Source organism: Zalophus californianus, chromosome 4, assembly GCF_009762305.2.
Source record: "Zalophus californianus isolate mZalCal1 chromosome 4, mZalCal1.pri.v2, whole genome shotgun sequence".
NCBI classification, from domain to species: domain Eukaryota; kingdom Metazoa; phylum Chordata; class Mammalia; order Carnivora; family Otariidae; genus Zalophus; species Zalophus californianus.
This window is the reverse complement of record NC_045598.1, coordinates 61,283,306-61,299,331: the sequence shown is the minus strand read 5'-3', so window position 1 is coordinate 61,299,331 and position 16,026 is coordinate 61,283,306. Positions and strand designations below refer to the sequence as shown.

At 36.4% G+C, this 16,026-nt stretch overlaps 1 protein-coding gene across 2 annotated transcripts in view; it reads left to right on the top strand.

The window, feature by feature from the left end:
* Nucleotides 1-16,026, top strand: part of LRRIQ3 (leucine rich repeats and IQ motif containing 3) — a 203,237-nt gene that overhangs the window by 177,931 nt on the left and 9,280 nt on the right. For both annotated transcript variants that reach the window (XM_027606968.2, XM_027606977.1), the window contains exon 7: nt 13,779-14,505. In XM_027606968.2, the coding sequence (XP_027462769.1) occupies nt 13,779-14,505 (727 nt within the window). The remainder of the gene's footprint in view (nt 1-13,778; nt 14,506-16,026) is intronic.

Here is a 16,026-nt window from a genome sequence, read left to right as displayed (position 1 = left end):
ATTTGAGAGTGAGAGAGAGAGAGAGCATGAGTGGGGAGGAGCAGAGGGGGAGGGAGAAGCAGGCTCCTCGCTGATCAGAAAGCCCAAATGTGGGGCTCAATCCCAGGACCCTGGGATCATGACCTGAGCTGAAGGCAGATGCTTAACCAACTGAGCCACCCAGGCTCCATTTTGTATTGCCGCCAACAGTGTGCAAGGGTTCCACATTCTCACCAACATTCGTCATATTTTATTTTTTAAATAGCCATCCTGATGCATGTAAGGGTAAATCTCACTGTGGTCTTGACTTACATTTTCCTGATAATTAGTGACATTGAACATTTTTTCATATATCTGTTGACCATTTGTATGTCTTCTTTGGAGAAATGTCTATTAAAGTCTTTGGTCCACTTAAAACTTTGAAAAACCAATAATAGGGGTTTTTATTATTATTGAATTATATGGGTTTCTTATATATTTTGGAGATTAATCCTTTATCAGATATGTGGTTTGCAAATATTTTCTCCCATTCTGTAGATTGCCTTTTTCCTCTGTTGGTTGATTGTTTTGCTGTGTAGAAGCTTTTTAGTTTGATAAAATTCCACTTGTCTATTTTTGCTTTTGTTTCCTGTGCTTTAGTTGTCATATCTGTGAAATCATTGTCAAGACCAATATCATGAAGCTCTTCCCCTACATTTTCTTCTAGGAGTTATATAGTTTCAGGTCATACTTTAAGGTTTTAATCCATTTTGAGTGATTTTTTGTGCATAGTGTGAGCTAAGTTTCCAATTTCATTCTTTCCCATGTAGACATCCAGTTTTCCCAGCACCACTTGTTGAAGACCTTATCCTTTCCCCATAGTGTATTCTTGGCACCCTTGTCAAAGTTCAGTTGACTGTATGTGTGTTGATTTATTTCTGGGCTGTTTTGTTCCACCAGTCAATAAGTCTGTCTTTATGCTACTATCTTACTGTTTTGATTACTATAGCTTTGTAATATATTTTGAAATCAGTAAGGGTTATGCCTCTAGCTTTTTTCTTACTTAAGATTGATTTGACTATTTGTGGTCTTTTGTGGTTCCATATGAATTGTAGAATTGTCTTTTCTATTTCTATAAAAAATGCCATTGGTATTCTGGTAAGGTTGCATTGAATTTGTAGATTGCTTTGGGTAGTATAGGCGTTTTTAACAATATTAATTCTTCCACTTCACTGAATACAAGATATCTTTCTATTTATTTGTGTCTTCATTTTTTTTCATCAACGTCTTAATGTTTTTAGTGTATAGATCTCTCACCTTCTTGGGTAAATTTATTACTAAGTATATAAAAGGTTATTTTTATGCTCCTTTATTATCTACCAAACAGTATTAAACAACATTTCATCATTTTGTGTTCATGTACACCCCTGTCAACCCTCTGCTTAAGAAACAGAAAAAAGAAAAAACTAAGAACCAGAAAAACTTCTGACCATATTTAGATTCTGAGCAGTTTTTAGGGAAAGGAGAATGTGTTAGATACTAAAGATTTCCTTGCAGTGAAGCTTCTGTTTCTAAGTATGGAGATATTTAGGTCATTTTATTACGTATTTTGGGACAGAAATCATTGGCAGGGTGAAATGCAATCATGGCTCCATTATTTTACTCAAGGCTTGTTTAATGAACAGATCCCTTTCTGTTTTTTGGTAGCAATATGTTTTTAAAAAGCTAGCATGACTTTTGCATGGGAGATATTTCAGATTTTCATGATATTTGTTTAATAGTTACAATTTGTTAAATATCTCTTTTTATAGGCAAGAGGCAAAAAAGAATCATTAATTTTACAGTGAGAGTTAAAGGGTTTCTGATCTATTAAGAATTCAACCAAGGGTTTCTGAGAACACCTATGTGTATACTCAGTTTTCAGTCATAATTCTGATATCTTGCTCTGCTCTTTCACACTAAATGTGCAACTAGAATCTACTTTAATACCTCATTTTTTGCATTGTTTTGACTTCTCTTTAGATCAATGGCCAAGTAAGTAATTGTTATTTCTAAGCCTGCAATTCAAGTAGACAATTCTAAATATTTTCTCTGAAAATTAAAAAAGAATTGCTATAGAAAAGGAGGATGTTAAATAGAATTGTATAAACTATTTTCTTATATAACTTAGTAATTTAGGTAAAAGGCTAATTCCATAGCAGTGTCAAGCAAATCTGGAAAATATGCATTATTCTATCTCTAAGCATTTTCCTATGGTAAGCTTGGATAAGAGGTACAGAATCCAAACTACCTCATGTTACATTTCTCTTTTTGTCTGTGAACTGTGATTTGACAGTTTGTTTGCATTACATTTATGCCAGTGCCCTTCATATCCAAAGATGGTACCTTTTACATTATTGCTTGCCTTGTATGTCTAGATAGATGACCTTAGCCCTTTTGGATCATATTTATTGTCAATTCCCTAATTCACAAATATGAATACCATTTTAGGGCCTATTACTGAAAAGTATTTACTAGATATTGAGCCACTCCACATCATATAGAAGGTGCTTATGTATCAGATCACCAGTTTACCTCACAGATTGAACTTGTATATGTATAGCTTTCATGATTATCTTTCTTGTCTTATGATAATGCAAGAGTAGCAAGAAAAGTGTAAATGATAGAAAGCACACATGTAGACCTTAACACATGTTTGTTTAGAAAGTTCACTTTTGGGGCACCTGGTGACCCAGTTGTTTAAGCATCTGCCTTCTGCTCAGGTCATGATCCCAGGGTCCTGGGATCAAGCCCTGCTTCAAGCTCCCTGCTCAACAGGGAGACTGCTTCTCCCTCTCCCATTCTCTCTCCCTGTGCTCTCTCTTTCTGTCAAAAAAATAAATAAAATCTTTAAAAAAAAAGTGTACTTTTTAGCTTCTAGCTTAATTTAGTCACGGTTTTGGCCCTCAATGCTATCAGCTGTATCTAATAAAGACTCTTGGTGCCATTTTCAGGTAAGAGACAGGAAAGGCAAAACAAAAAGGATGTAGAACAGTAAGCAGATGAAAGGTATCAGAATAAGGGAAAAGGAAGGAAAAATAAGTAAATGTGACAAAAGAAGTACTATCAGATATTTAAAATTGGTTCCCCCTCTGCTCTACCTAAATCTTATAGTAGGACTCTTTTTTTTATTTATTGAAGTATACACAATGTTACATTAGTTTTAGTGAGACTTTTGACTTCCTTGTAAAACACAAACTGTCTTTGAGAAAATGTAATATATTTAGAAGAACAATATGTATTTTTAAAATTCATTTTGAGGGTTCCCTGGCTGGCACAGTCAGTTAAGCATCTGACTCTTGGTTTTCAGCTCAGGTCCTAATCTCAGGGTCATGAGATCCAGCCCTTGTCAGGCTCCATGCTCAGCGTGAAGTCAGCTTAGATTCTCCCTCCCTCTCCTCTGCCCCTCTCCCCCATGTGCACTCTCTCTCTCGCTCAAATAAATAAGTCTTTAATAAATAAAATTTGTTTTGAGTATTTGAATTTTTAAAATTGAATACCAAAAATGCAAAACATTATGCTAGCTGTAGTAGAGGACAGACACAAGGATATATAAGACATGTTCCCTATTCTCCAAAAACTAAAATTTACCCAAGATGTTAAGATGGGCAGCTACAGCAAAAACAGATTTCTCTATAAACTCTATGAATGGGTTTTATCCCACTGCTGTAAGACAGTGCTTCCAAGTGTTCCCAGTCATGGCAGAAATCTATGTAAATTGTTTTTTTTACAGATTTTATTTATTTGAGAGAGAGAAAGACAGTGACAGAGATAGTGAGAGAGAGCACAAGCGGGGAGGAGAGGGAGAAGCAGGCTCCCTCTAAGCAGGGAGCCTGACGCAGGGCTCAATCCCAGGACCCTGGGATCATGACCTGAGCCGAAGGCAGACTCTCAGCCGACTAAGCCACCCAGGCACCCCAGAAATCTATAATAATAATAATAATATTTGTAAAGTGTACTGGGTTAAAAAAAGAGAGTTTGTAATCTGGAGAACAAATATGTAATTATATTCCATTTATATTATAGTGATAATAATAGGATATGAATTATTAAATAAGATACCAGATGTTGAATTTATATAAAACTTTGAAATGATGTCTTTACAACTGTTTGATGAACTTGAGCTTGATTTCCATGAATGTAAAATCTTTATATCAGATACAGTGATTGTAAAATATGTTCACAAATCCTTTGCACACTTTCCTTAAAAAAGTGGAGCCTAGTTCTCTCCTTGTGGGGTGGACTTACTGATTTACATATAATGACTACAATATGGCAAAAGAAATGGTGTGTGTCTCACAGACTATCATAAAAGATATGTGTCCTGCTCTGGGCTCTTTCTGGCAGATTACTTGATCTGGGGGACGTCCAAGCAGTTCTTCTGAAAGGCCCACAGAGCAAGGAACTGAGGCTTTCTGCCAATAGGCATTAAGGAACATAGACCTCTGAATAGTCGTGTGAATGAGCCATCTTAAAATGAAGTCCTCCAGCTCCAGTTAAACTTTGGAATACTGCAACCCTGGTTGGCATCTTTACTGTGACATTATTGGGAAATCTGAGCCACAAGCACCAACTAGGCTAGTCCTAAATTTTTAAAACAAAGAAATTGTGAGGTAATAAATGTTTATTGTTTTAAAGCCCATATGTTTTAGAGTAATTTTTTTAAGTAGCGATAGGTAACTAATATACCAAGTTATAATGATAATGTTTTTTAAGCCTTCATAGTCTCCAATAACAAGTAACTTAGGTTGACTGATGAAATAGAAAACAATTTTTAAGGATTTATTTATTTATTTTTAGAGAGAGTGGGAGAGGAGCAGAGGGAGAGAGAGAGAAAAAAAAAATCTCTAGGAGACTCCCTGCTGAGTGCAGAGCCCATCTCAGAGCTAGATCTCAGGACCCTGAGATTATAACCTGAGCCAAAACCAAGAGTTAGATACTTAACCGACTGAGCCAGCCATGAGCCCCAGAAATATAAAACAATTTTTATAGTCATTCAGATATTTCCAATAGTTGAAAGATTCTGTGCGTGAATTTTCCCCATTTCTTTCATTGACAAATGTAACGTGTGTGTGTGTGTGTGTGTGTGTGTAAAAATGTGAATGGACTCAATCTAATTGAATTTTTATATCATTCTATATTTTAAAATAATGAAACTCAAGTTATAGAAGAGCATCCACTATGCTGCTAGGCAGAATATCATTAAAAATGCATATCAACCAAAACTGGATTGAAGTATCTGATATATACATACCAGGATTTGGGAGTTCCCACCCCAAGTCGGCTGCGCTTTGGGCTATGCACCATGCTTTTTAAGCACCTATTTCATGAGCCTCTTGTCAATGGTAAACAGTGCCACACATGGTAACTCACTGCCTAAGTGTGTTTTTCAAGTGATAGAGTACCTCCTGAGCCCCTCTATTGCTATGCCTGCAGAATAATATGTCAGATCCCACTTGAACTCCAAAGTTTCTAGCTGAAGTTTATGCCAAAGGGAGCCTAGAGGCTGTAGCAACTCCACACCCCACCAGAGTGATCAACTTCACTGAGCATTCCCATTACTCATTAACAGCATACTGGTGTACCACAGCATACCAGCCAAGGAATGGTGCTTAGAAATTCAGAAGAGAGGGTACTCCTTTTTTTTTTTCTTTTTTTGTAGTAGTCTGCTCAGACTTCCATAACAAAATACCACACACTGAGTGGCTTAAGCAGAAATTTATTTTCTCAGTTCTGAAGGATGGAAGTCCGAGATTGGGGCGCCAGCATGGTCGTTTTCTGGTGAGACCCCTCTTTCTATCTTGTAGTTGGCAACCATCTTTGTGTTCACGTGACCTTTTTTTAGTGTGTGTGTGTGTGTGTGTGTGTGTGTGTGTGTGTGTGTGTGTGTATGGAGAGATGTAGAAAGTGAGCTCTTTGGTGTCTCTTCTAAACAGAACACTAATCCTATTAGATCAGTAACATTTTATTATTTGTTTTCTGTCCTAAGTTTTTGTTCCTCTGTTTATTTTTTCTTGTCTTCTTTTGCTTATTCAAATATTTTTGTAACCTATTTTAATTTATCCTTTGGATTTTTAGTGGAACCTCTGCATTATATGTTTATTTTCTGTAGGGATTTTAATATAAATCCTTAATTTTGCACAATCTATTTAATATTGTGCCACTTCACATAAAACACAGAAAAGATGAGTCTAAATGGCTTATATGGTTGCATGATTTCTGTATTTTATATGAAGTGAGATCCTTCATGATATATTTTTCATTCATATTACATGTTTTGGATTATATTGCGGGCATCACAAATGTTATGTTGTATACTCTGGATTCTGTTATAAGGGTATTGATGTTTTTAGCAGGTCATTATCTGTTTTACTTTATTCTCCAGAGTCCTCAGATATTTGTTCTTTGTTTTGTTGTTTTGTTTCATTTTTTCCCAGATGTTAGCCATATGTTAGGATCTTACTCCAACATATTGGCTGTCTCTTTAAGCCTCAGTTTCTTTATCTGAAAAATGGGGATAAAAATAGTACAGTACTTAACCTCATAAGATTGTTGAGGAAACTAACCACGATCATTTATTTAAAGGATGTGGAACAATGTGACATATAGCAAATACACTCAGTGTATATTAGCTGTATCATTATGATTAGTGATCAATACCATCTACCTTACAGGGTTATCAATATTAAATGATAAATACATATTTAAAGAAGTAACCCTAGAGGTAAGGGTTCAATAAATGAATGTATTTATGTTATTCAAGATGAATAATCTTTTTATAGACGGTGATGAAAATTAAGCCTTTCAAATAAGTGGGAATAGCATGAACCAAAGATAAAGAATAGAAGTGTCTAAGTCCTGTTCAGAAGTTGTAACTGTTATATTTGAAGTGTAGGGTTCTTAAAGGGAATAACAATAGATGTGGGGAATACAGAAAGTGAGGGTGCAAAAGATGAGAGGAAAGTATCAATTTAAAATCAGCAGCCCACCACCCAAACTGAAGAGTATCCCTGAATTGGCCTAGCTGTCTGTAGAAAAGCTATTTATTAGACATATATTTACTGAAAGCCTGTCATGCACCAGACATTCTTCTAAGTGCTTAGTATAAAGTAGTGAACAAAACAAGCATGGTCTCAACTTTCATAGAACCTTGAGGATCTGTTAACCTATGTCTTAACAAAATCATTTACTGTATATCTTTCAAGTCCTGGTCATTGTACTAAGATAGTAATGTAACTTAAAACGATGCAGACAGCACAGTGTTACTCTCCTACTTATTGTCTGTTATTGGGCAATGTCCCTATAGCTAAGTTGACCATATAATTTACCTTCCGACCTGTGTCACTTCTGAAACTGAAAGCAGTTGCTGTTTATAAGCTTCATCAAGACAGTAGGCAAGGGCGCCTGGGTGGCTCAGATGGTTGGGCGTCTGCCTTCGGCTCAGGTCATGATCCCGGAGTCCTGGGATCGAGTCCCGCATCGGGCTCCCTGCTCCTTGGGAGCCTGCTTCTCCCTCTGCTTCTCTCTCTCTCTCTCTCTCTCTCTCTCTCCCTCTCTCATGAATAAATAAATAAAATCTTTAAAAAAAAAAAAGACAGTAGGCAAAAACGGGGACTTTCCATGGCAAACTGGGTGTATACATATGCCAAGTCTCTTTTACATGTAGTGATTTCTTTAGAGGCTTACATGTCAAGAGGCTATAGCCACAGGTTCTTTTCTCCTTAATGTTTGGCTTACCTAGCATGTACATACCAAATCGATTTCCCCAAGGCTTCATCCTTAGTTCTCTTGTATCTCTTGACTATGCTTATAGTTTTACCTATAAAAAAACCTCTGTTATTGGCTTCAAATATTTATCTCCAGATTTGCCCTCTCTTCCAGCATTTAGATTCAGCTCATTTATCTACCTGCTTGCTGGACATCTGAAGCAACTAACTGTGGATAATAGCTGCTGACTGTATATTTTATAAAACCAAATTTCACTTATTTTTTTTCACATCTGTATCTTTGATTATGATCCTCCCACCCTGGGAATCTTTGTTTCTTGTTTTCTTGCTCACACCTTTTGCAAATTCACTGAATTCTCCCATATACCCAAAATGTGGACTTATAGTAATATAGATATAAATATAAAACAAAGACTCTCTTTAAAAATTAACCCAGCTGTTACCTTCTCCAGAACAGTTTTGCTGACAACCACTTACCCTAACCCAGATAGGTTAAAGTGTCTTTCTTCTATGTTTCAAGTGTTTCCTGCATACATGTACTTTTACCTTACCATTTGTTACAGTATTTTGAAGATATCTGCTTTATCCTCTACTAGGCTTTAAGTTTTTTGAGACTATAAAATTCTTGAGCCAGGACTGTTTTCACCTTTTTGAAGGTTCCAGCTCATAATAGGTGGTGCCCACATATTTATCCATCTAAGTCAAATTGAACTTTTCACTTACAAAATTGTAATAGAAGAAACTCAACTTTTTATCATTTATAGTTCTGGCACTCTAAATAGTGCCTGGGAATTAACCTACAAATTATTTATGTCTTAGCTAAGCATTATAAATGTGGTTAGAAGTAGTTGGATAAGTACAAAAGTGTAAAAGCATGTAAGTTTTTGTGGGTTATGGCAAATAATTTGAATTTTGTCATGAAGTCATATGTAAGCCACAGGCCTTCAAAGACAGTTTTAAGAGATCACTCTGACTTGATCACTCTGTGGGCAATGAAGTGTGTTGTGTGTTGGGTAATACAGAGACTACTTAAGCCATTGTAGTTAGTCAAAGTAAGAATTGATATAAACCTGAAGTAAGCTGATGGAGGGAAATGGAGAAAAAATCAGTTAATTTGAGCTACATTTTTGAACTAAAATCTACATACTAATTGATAAAATTGATGTGGGAAGAATAAACTAGTAGGTGGCATTTGCTGAGATAGGGCTGATTTTAGAGGGAATTGGTTTCTGGTAGCAAAAAATTGAATGTACCAACTTTGAAAAGCCATGAGTATGATTCATTTAAGGAGAGGTGGATATGGTAAGGAGAGCTAGTATCAAGTCCTGAAGAACTCCAGAGATTTGGTGGACAAGGACGAATCTGCAAATTAAGAGCAATCAGAAAGCTAGAAGAAAAATCAGGGGAGCTTCAGAGAATCTAGAGGAAAAAAAGGTATCTTTAAGATATCAGGAGAGCTTCAGCAAATCTGCAAATCAGAGAATTTGAAAGGAAAAAAAGATTTCAAGGAGAAGCAATTAACTGTGTTAAGCACTATTGAGAGTTAAGAAAAATTAGAACAGAAAAAAGTATTCTCTTTGTTTATCACCATGAAAGCCTTTGGTAGGAAAAGTTTCAAAAATTGGGTGGGAACAGTAGAGATAAGATCCATAGCTAAACGAGTTGAAAAAATATAAAAGGTGATGAAAAGGAGGTAGCACAGGGAGACAACTCTTTCAATAGTTTTTATTCTAAAACTGAACAGGAAAAGTGCAATAGTAGCTAGAGGGCAATGTGGTAGTGCTTGCATCGTGGTTTGATGGGGATGATCCAGTAGAGAGGCAGTGATAAAGGAGAACATTAATTGCAGAAGTGAAAGTAAAGGCTGATGGGGCCAAAGTACATGTGAAAAATTTGACCACTGCTGAAGGAAGGGATGCTTCCTTTATTGTATCAGGATAGAAGATGAAAATGCATGAACATGTAGATAGGTTTATAAATTTGGTTATAAAAAGATGAGAACACTTCCTTCAGTTGGCTTCTATTTTTACAATAATTAGTGAGATTAATTGTAAAGTCTTGAAACAAAATAAGCATGCAAAGAAGGCTTCCTGTATATTCTGTACTTCACTATACATTGGATGTTGAGGGGAGCAATAAAAGTGCTTTGCTGTATTTTCCCGACATTACTAGATTATCTGGCTATTTGAACTATACTATTGATGGAATTAAGGAAATAAGCTCCAAGTTTTCCATATAAAATATAGTGAAAAAGTAATAATAACTAACATGTGGCTTTTACTCATTATAAGGCATTGTTCGAATACATAAATATGAAGTTTCGTCAGACATTTTACATTTTGTTAAATCATTTAATCCTGTATGACCCTATAAATTGGATATAGTTATATCCATCTTACAGTGAGTACACTGAAGCCCAGAGAATTAAATAACTTGCCTAGACCACATATTAAGTGGTAAAACTAGATTCAAATCCAGCCCAGCTGTCTCCAAATTTTAGGCTTTTACCACTATAAAAGTTGGATTAATCTTGAGCAACAAGATTAATTCATCTATTCATTCATCCAACACGTATACTTATTGACATCTATTTAGTTAACTCCACTACTCCACTTCCTCCCAAAAAGAAAAGACCCTCCTCTCTGCAAAATACCAGGCTAAAGGCTAGGAATGGAGGAGGAAAGAAAACATGAATCCTACTCCTGTGGAGCTTATGTCTAGCTTGCTACTATGTCTAAGAATTTCTACATAGAGCTTTAATATAAATGGATTGTGATAAGGTTTTTTTTTAAAGATTTTATTTATTTATTTGAGAGAGAGAGATCATGGGTGTAGGGGGGAGGGAGGGTAGAGAGAGAAGCAGACTCCCCGCTGAGCAGGGAGCCCTTGGGGTTTGATCCCAGGACCCTGAGATCATGACCTGAGCCAGAGGCAGATGCTTAACTGAGCCACCCAGGCGCCCTGGATTGTGCTAAGTTCTATGAGGAAGGGATTGATATTAGAGTTAATAAAATATATCAATTCTTTATATAAAGAATAAGGAAAGGTGACATGTGAAGAGGACTTAATGGATAGAATTTGAATACATAGGTAGATAGGGAAAACAACAAACTAGACAAAATATAAAATAATATAAGCAAAGTCCCAAAGATGAGAAGATGTTGTGTATGTATAGGTGAAAAACTGAAGCTCTTTCCCTATGATAAATGATCCTAGGCTTAAAAGCAGAACTATCCTTCATCCTGTAAGTGGAGAACCATGAAGGTTTTGTTTCCCTTTGGGTGGAAGTCATGATATGATTAGAATCCTGTTTTAGGAAGATGTATTTTATAGCAGTGAGCAATGTCTGGAAGCAGAAAAAGAAATTGGGAGACTTTTTTTTTTTTTTTTTTTAAGAGAGAGACTGCTTGTGGATGCATGCATGCTAGCAGGAGGGCAGGGAGGGGCAGAGGGAAAGACAGAATCTCCAGCAGGCTTCATGCCCAGGGTACAGCCCCTTGTGGGGCTTGATCTCACGACCCTAAGATCATGACCTGAACTGAATTCAAGAGTCTGACATTTAACTGACTGAGACACCCAGGTGCCCTGAAATTGGGAGACTTTGAAAAGTGCTAATGGGATTATGTCCAATCAACCAATGAGAGACATCTCAATCATCATCTACAAAGTAAATGTAGTTAGTATATTCAAGTATTGCTTCTATTTTCAAAGAACTTGCAGTCTCACTATTCACTACATTAAGCTATTAAAGAGCAAACTTATGTATACGAGTAACTGTGATACTGTGATTTATAACAAGAAATATATATTTGGTCTTTGTCCTTGGTTCTAGCACAGAACTCGTAAAACCCTTGGAATTTTCTAAGTGATGAGAGAAGAGCAACAAAAATGTCTTTTGTTATGTTAGGTGATTTTGGATCGCACCTAAGGCTGGTTGCCAGGGGAACCAAACCCATGGTTAGAGAGTTGGAAATTTCAGTCCCACCCTCAACCTCTGAAACAGGGTGAGGGGATGGAGGTTGAATTTGATCCCTAATGGCCAATGGTATAATCAATCATGCCTATGTAATGAAGCCTCCATAAAAACCCAGAAGGACTTGTTCTGAGAGCTTCCATGTTGGTGAGCACATAGAGATTTAGACGGAGTGGTGTGCTTAGAGAGACAGCATGGCAGCTTTGTGCCCTTTCCCCATACCCTGCCCTATGCATCTCTTCTGTCTGGCTGTTCATGAATTATATCCTTTTATAATAAACCAGTAATCTAGTAAGTAAAATGTAAAATATTTCTCTGAGTTCTGTGAGCCACTCTAGCAAATTGAACCCAGGTGGGGGTTAGTGGAACCTCTAATCTATAGCCAGTTTGTTAGAAGCACTGGTGATAACCTGGACTTGTGACTGGCATCTGAAGGGGTAGGGGCAGTCTTGTAGGACTGAACCTTTAACCTATGGGAGATGACCCTGTCTCCAGGTAGATAGTGTCAGAATTGAGTTGAATTACAGGACACCCAGCTGGTATTGGAGCATTGCTTGGTGGTATGGGGGGAAAAAAAATCCCAATCCCCCATATGAATTGAAATTGATGACCAGAAACTTTAGTAACTTATTAGAGTTGTATTTTCTATCCCTGATCTTTTATTCTTGGCCAGCGTTCTCATGTCAAGATTTGCACATAAAATCAAATAACACAAAAGAGTACCTTTTCTAGGTAGTTGCCCCAGACCACATCCTATTTACTCTAGATTTCCAGAACTGAAATTCTGTATTTTGTCCCTCTGTGTCTAGTGCCTTGCTTTGGACCCAAACTCTTAAGAGTTTTTTCTGGACACTTTGTCTTTGTATCCTGGTATATTACCTTTTATACTTGTTAGACTTGATTTTCTACTTTGCTCTAGACTCTGCTTCCTTTTCTAATGTTAACATTCCTATGGCCTCTAGTGAAAATCATGCCTATTTGCTTCTTCCCTACTGCCTACCTAGGTCCTACCCTTTTTTATGGTCACCTTAACTTCCATAAAGTCTCCACCAGCAGATTTGCATTTGACATATAAAGATTTTAAGATAATTTTCTATTAGAAAAAATAAAATCGTTGTAGACTATAGTTAGTAGAGATGTGATTTTGATAGAGGGAATTAGTCAAACATGGGGAACATCTTTTCCTAAGACTAATAAGCATAACTTTTTTTAAACTGTATTTGCCACCTAATCCTAAATTCATAACTAGGTTTGTTGGAAAATAAATATATGAACAATGATGTGATTCAAGTTATTGTATTAGGTTGGCTATAATAACAAATAGACCCAAATGTAATTGCCATTTATTTCTGGCTTCTGTAAGAGTCCAAGCTTGATTAATCCTGGTGAGTACGTAGTTTTTTAAGCAGCAATTCAGGGAGCCAGGATCCTTCCACCTTGTGGATTCACCATCTTCTAGGGCCTTATCCTTATCTCTGTCTAGTGAGTCAGGAGAAGAAAGAAAATATAGAGAAGACATATTCGTTTCCTAATAGCCTTGGACCAGAAATGACACATATCACTTTTGTCCACACTTTACTAGAGAGGACTTAGTCTCATCACTACACGTAATAGCAAAGGAGGTTGAGGGATTTGTGTGTCCAATAAGAGAAAAAAAATTTTGATGGCAGCTATTAATTTCTACTGGTTAAGACAAATAAGGTAAAATGGATTACAAAGTCCTTTGCAAATATGAGATAATAATAACTAAATATAAAAATAATATGTGCGATTAAGTATGAAGTGTAAGATAAGATACTGCTATTGAGTCATTGCCAGTTAAGTGATTGTGAGAGATAATGCAGGAAATACAGGAATCAGTGCATTTTTGTGTTAAATGGTTTCAATAGTGATTTCCCTCTCCAAAATCACTGTTAAAACACAAGTTTAAAAAGAACATCAGTTGGGAAAAATGCTTCTTAATAAAGTCAGTAACAGGTTCTTGTCAACTTTATTAATGTAGCTTTCAAAACAATAGGGGCAGAAAATAAACTGTGCTTAGCCTTGTGAAATGTATTATATTTGTCTTCCGTGTGATGTAGGTCAGAAGGAATCTGAAGATGAAAGTGAGGATGAAGAATTAGATGCCAGTTTTAGGATATCAGTGTTCAAACTACCCATATATACTTCAGATTCATTGAAGTATGCTGCATTATTGAAAGAAAAAGAAGATTATTTTCCTACATATATTCAGCCATTTCCTACTACTCATCAAAAACCAACAATTAAAAAAAAAGACATGCTGTTGAAGAGTAATGTAAGAAAAGAGTTTTTTACAGCACACAGAACTGGTATAAAACTCCAAACACTTTGGGATATTGATAAATATTATTCAGAACAAAAGAAGCAGGAAAGCCATAAAAAAAAAATAACAGCTATCACCACTGCACAAGGTGCCCAAGAAAGAGTTCGCTCAACTGTTCGAGAAAACCTAAGTAAGAAAAAAAATGCTGCACAAAAACTAATTGCAAAAGATAATGAGACAATTCAGAATGGTTTACAACAACTTTGGCAGGACAGATTCAATTACCTCGACAAAGTTAGAGAGAGGAGAGCTCTGTTTCTAGCAGAAAAAAAACAAAAGGCTGAAGACCGTTTATTAATTCAAAATATAAGTAATGAGCGCACTCTTTTGTCCAAAGGAATTACTAAAATGGACAGATTGAGGAAGAATCAAGCTGTCTTACAAGAGAAAAGTCTGATTGTTCAGCAAAGACTAGAAATGGAAAAATATCAAAAGACTTTATTAAAACAAATGAAGGAAATCAGGTAGGTACAGTTTTGATATTGTAGAAGATTTTAAGTCAATAACATGTGAATATAGCATACTAAGTGTTGAGACCTAATAAACAGTACTTTGTTTATAACATTCTCTTTGAAAAATAGAAACAACAAAAAAGGACAAAAATGTTCTAATATATTACCAAAGATGAGACAATAAAACAACTCTGTCTCATCCCACCTCCACCCTCATCCAACAAAACCTACTTCTTAATTAATGGTTGTTCTTATCGTAAATGGCAGTCATCATTAGGCTCTTGAGCAGTGCTAGAAACCAGTCTTTTACAACTCAGTCTCTCTCATTGCCAACATCTAATAAGTTTCCTTATTCATTTTACTCAAAGGGAGTCTCAAACTGATCCTTTTCAATCCCACTTCTCCCAATCTAATGCAGACTCTCAGTCATCCTGAGATTTACCTTTTATCCTTCCAATTGACAGTTCCATCTCCATTCTCAAGACATCCTTTCTTCAACCCAAATCTGTTCTCTAGCCAAGCCTCAACTGTCTTTTATTTTTTTTAAATATTTTCTTTATTTATTTGAGAAAGAGAGAGACAACACGAGCAAGGGGTGGGGGCAGAGGGAGAGGGAGAAGCAGACTCCCTGCTGAGCAGGGAGCCTGACCAGGGGCTCAACCCCAGGACCAGGACCATGAGATCATGACTTGAGCCTAAGGCAGAGGCTTAACTGACTGAACCATACAGGCACCCCCCCCCCCCCGCAACTCTCTTTTAAAATTAAGTTCTGATCATGTCACTTTCTACTTAAGTGCTTTGCAATTGTCCACAGAATAAAATCTGAGTGGCATTTCAGACATCATGCTTTGTTCCAATTTATCTGGACTCATCTTACTAAATTTTCTCCTATAGCCCCTCCCTCTTCCCCATAACAGCACTGTTTGCTCCATACAGACTAAACTATTCCCAATTCCCTACCCAGATCTGTAGTTCCTTATTCCAGTGACCTTACTGGTTCTATCCCCTTTTTCTTCGTTATGCACTTTGAAAGAGTACTAGGAGCCCATAATGTTAGTACTATCTACATATTATTATGCAACACAAGCCTCTATTGTTATTGTGCAAATTAGAAAGATTTGGAGTGTTCAAATTGGTGAGGGGGTAGTGCCTGTATGGGAAGGACAAAACATTTATTTCTCCAGGGAGACACATCACTAGTGAGTGGCTGATGCTTGGCTGAGTGTGACTGTATTTCTATTTGTCCCCTATTTGCCACCATCATGCAGTATATGAACTGTACAACCAATGACAAAATTCATCCTTTATTTTTATTTTATATTCATCCTTTAGTAACCAGCTGAAATGGTACCTGTACTTTTTACCTTTCACCAACTGTTCTTCCAGTCTGAATTAATCCCTTTCATTTGGTGGTTCACACATAGCACTTGATAGCAGTTATCGCAAGACAGCCTATATCAGGTTAGCTTGTAAAGTCCTTTATAAAATAATTTGGTCTATCTTTTCATTTCAGTATCTAGTACAGTACTTAGT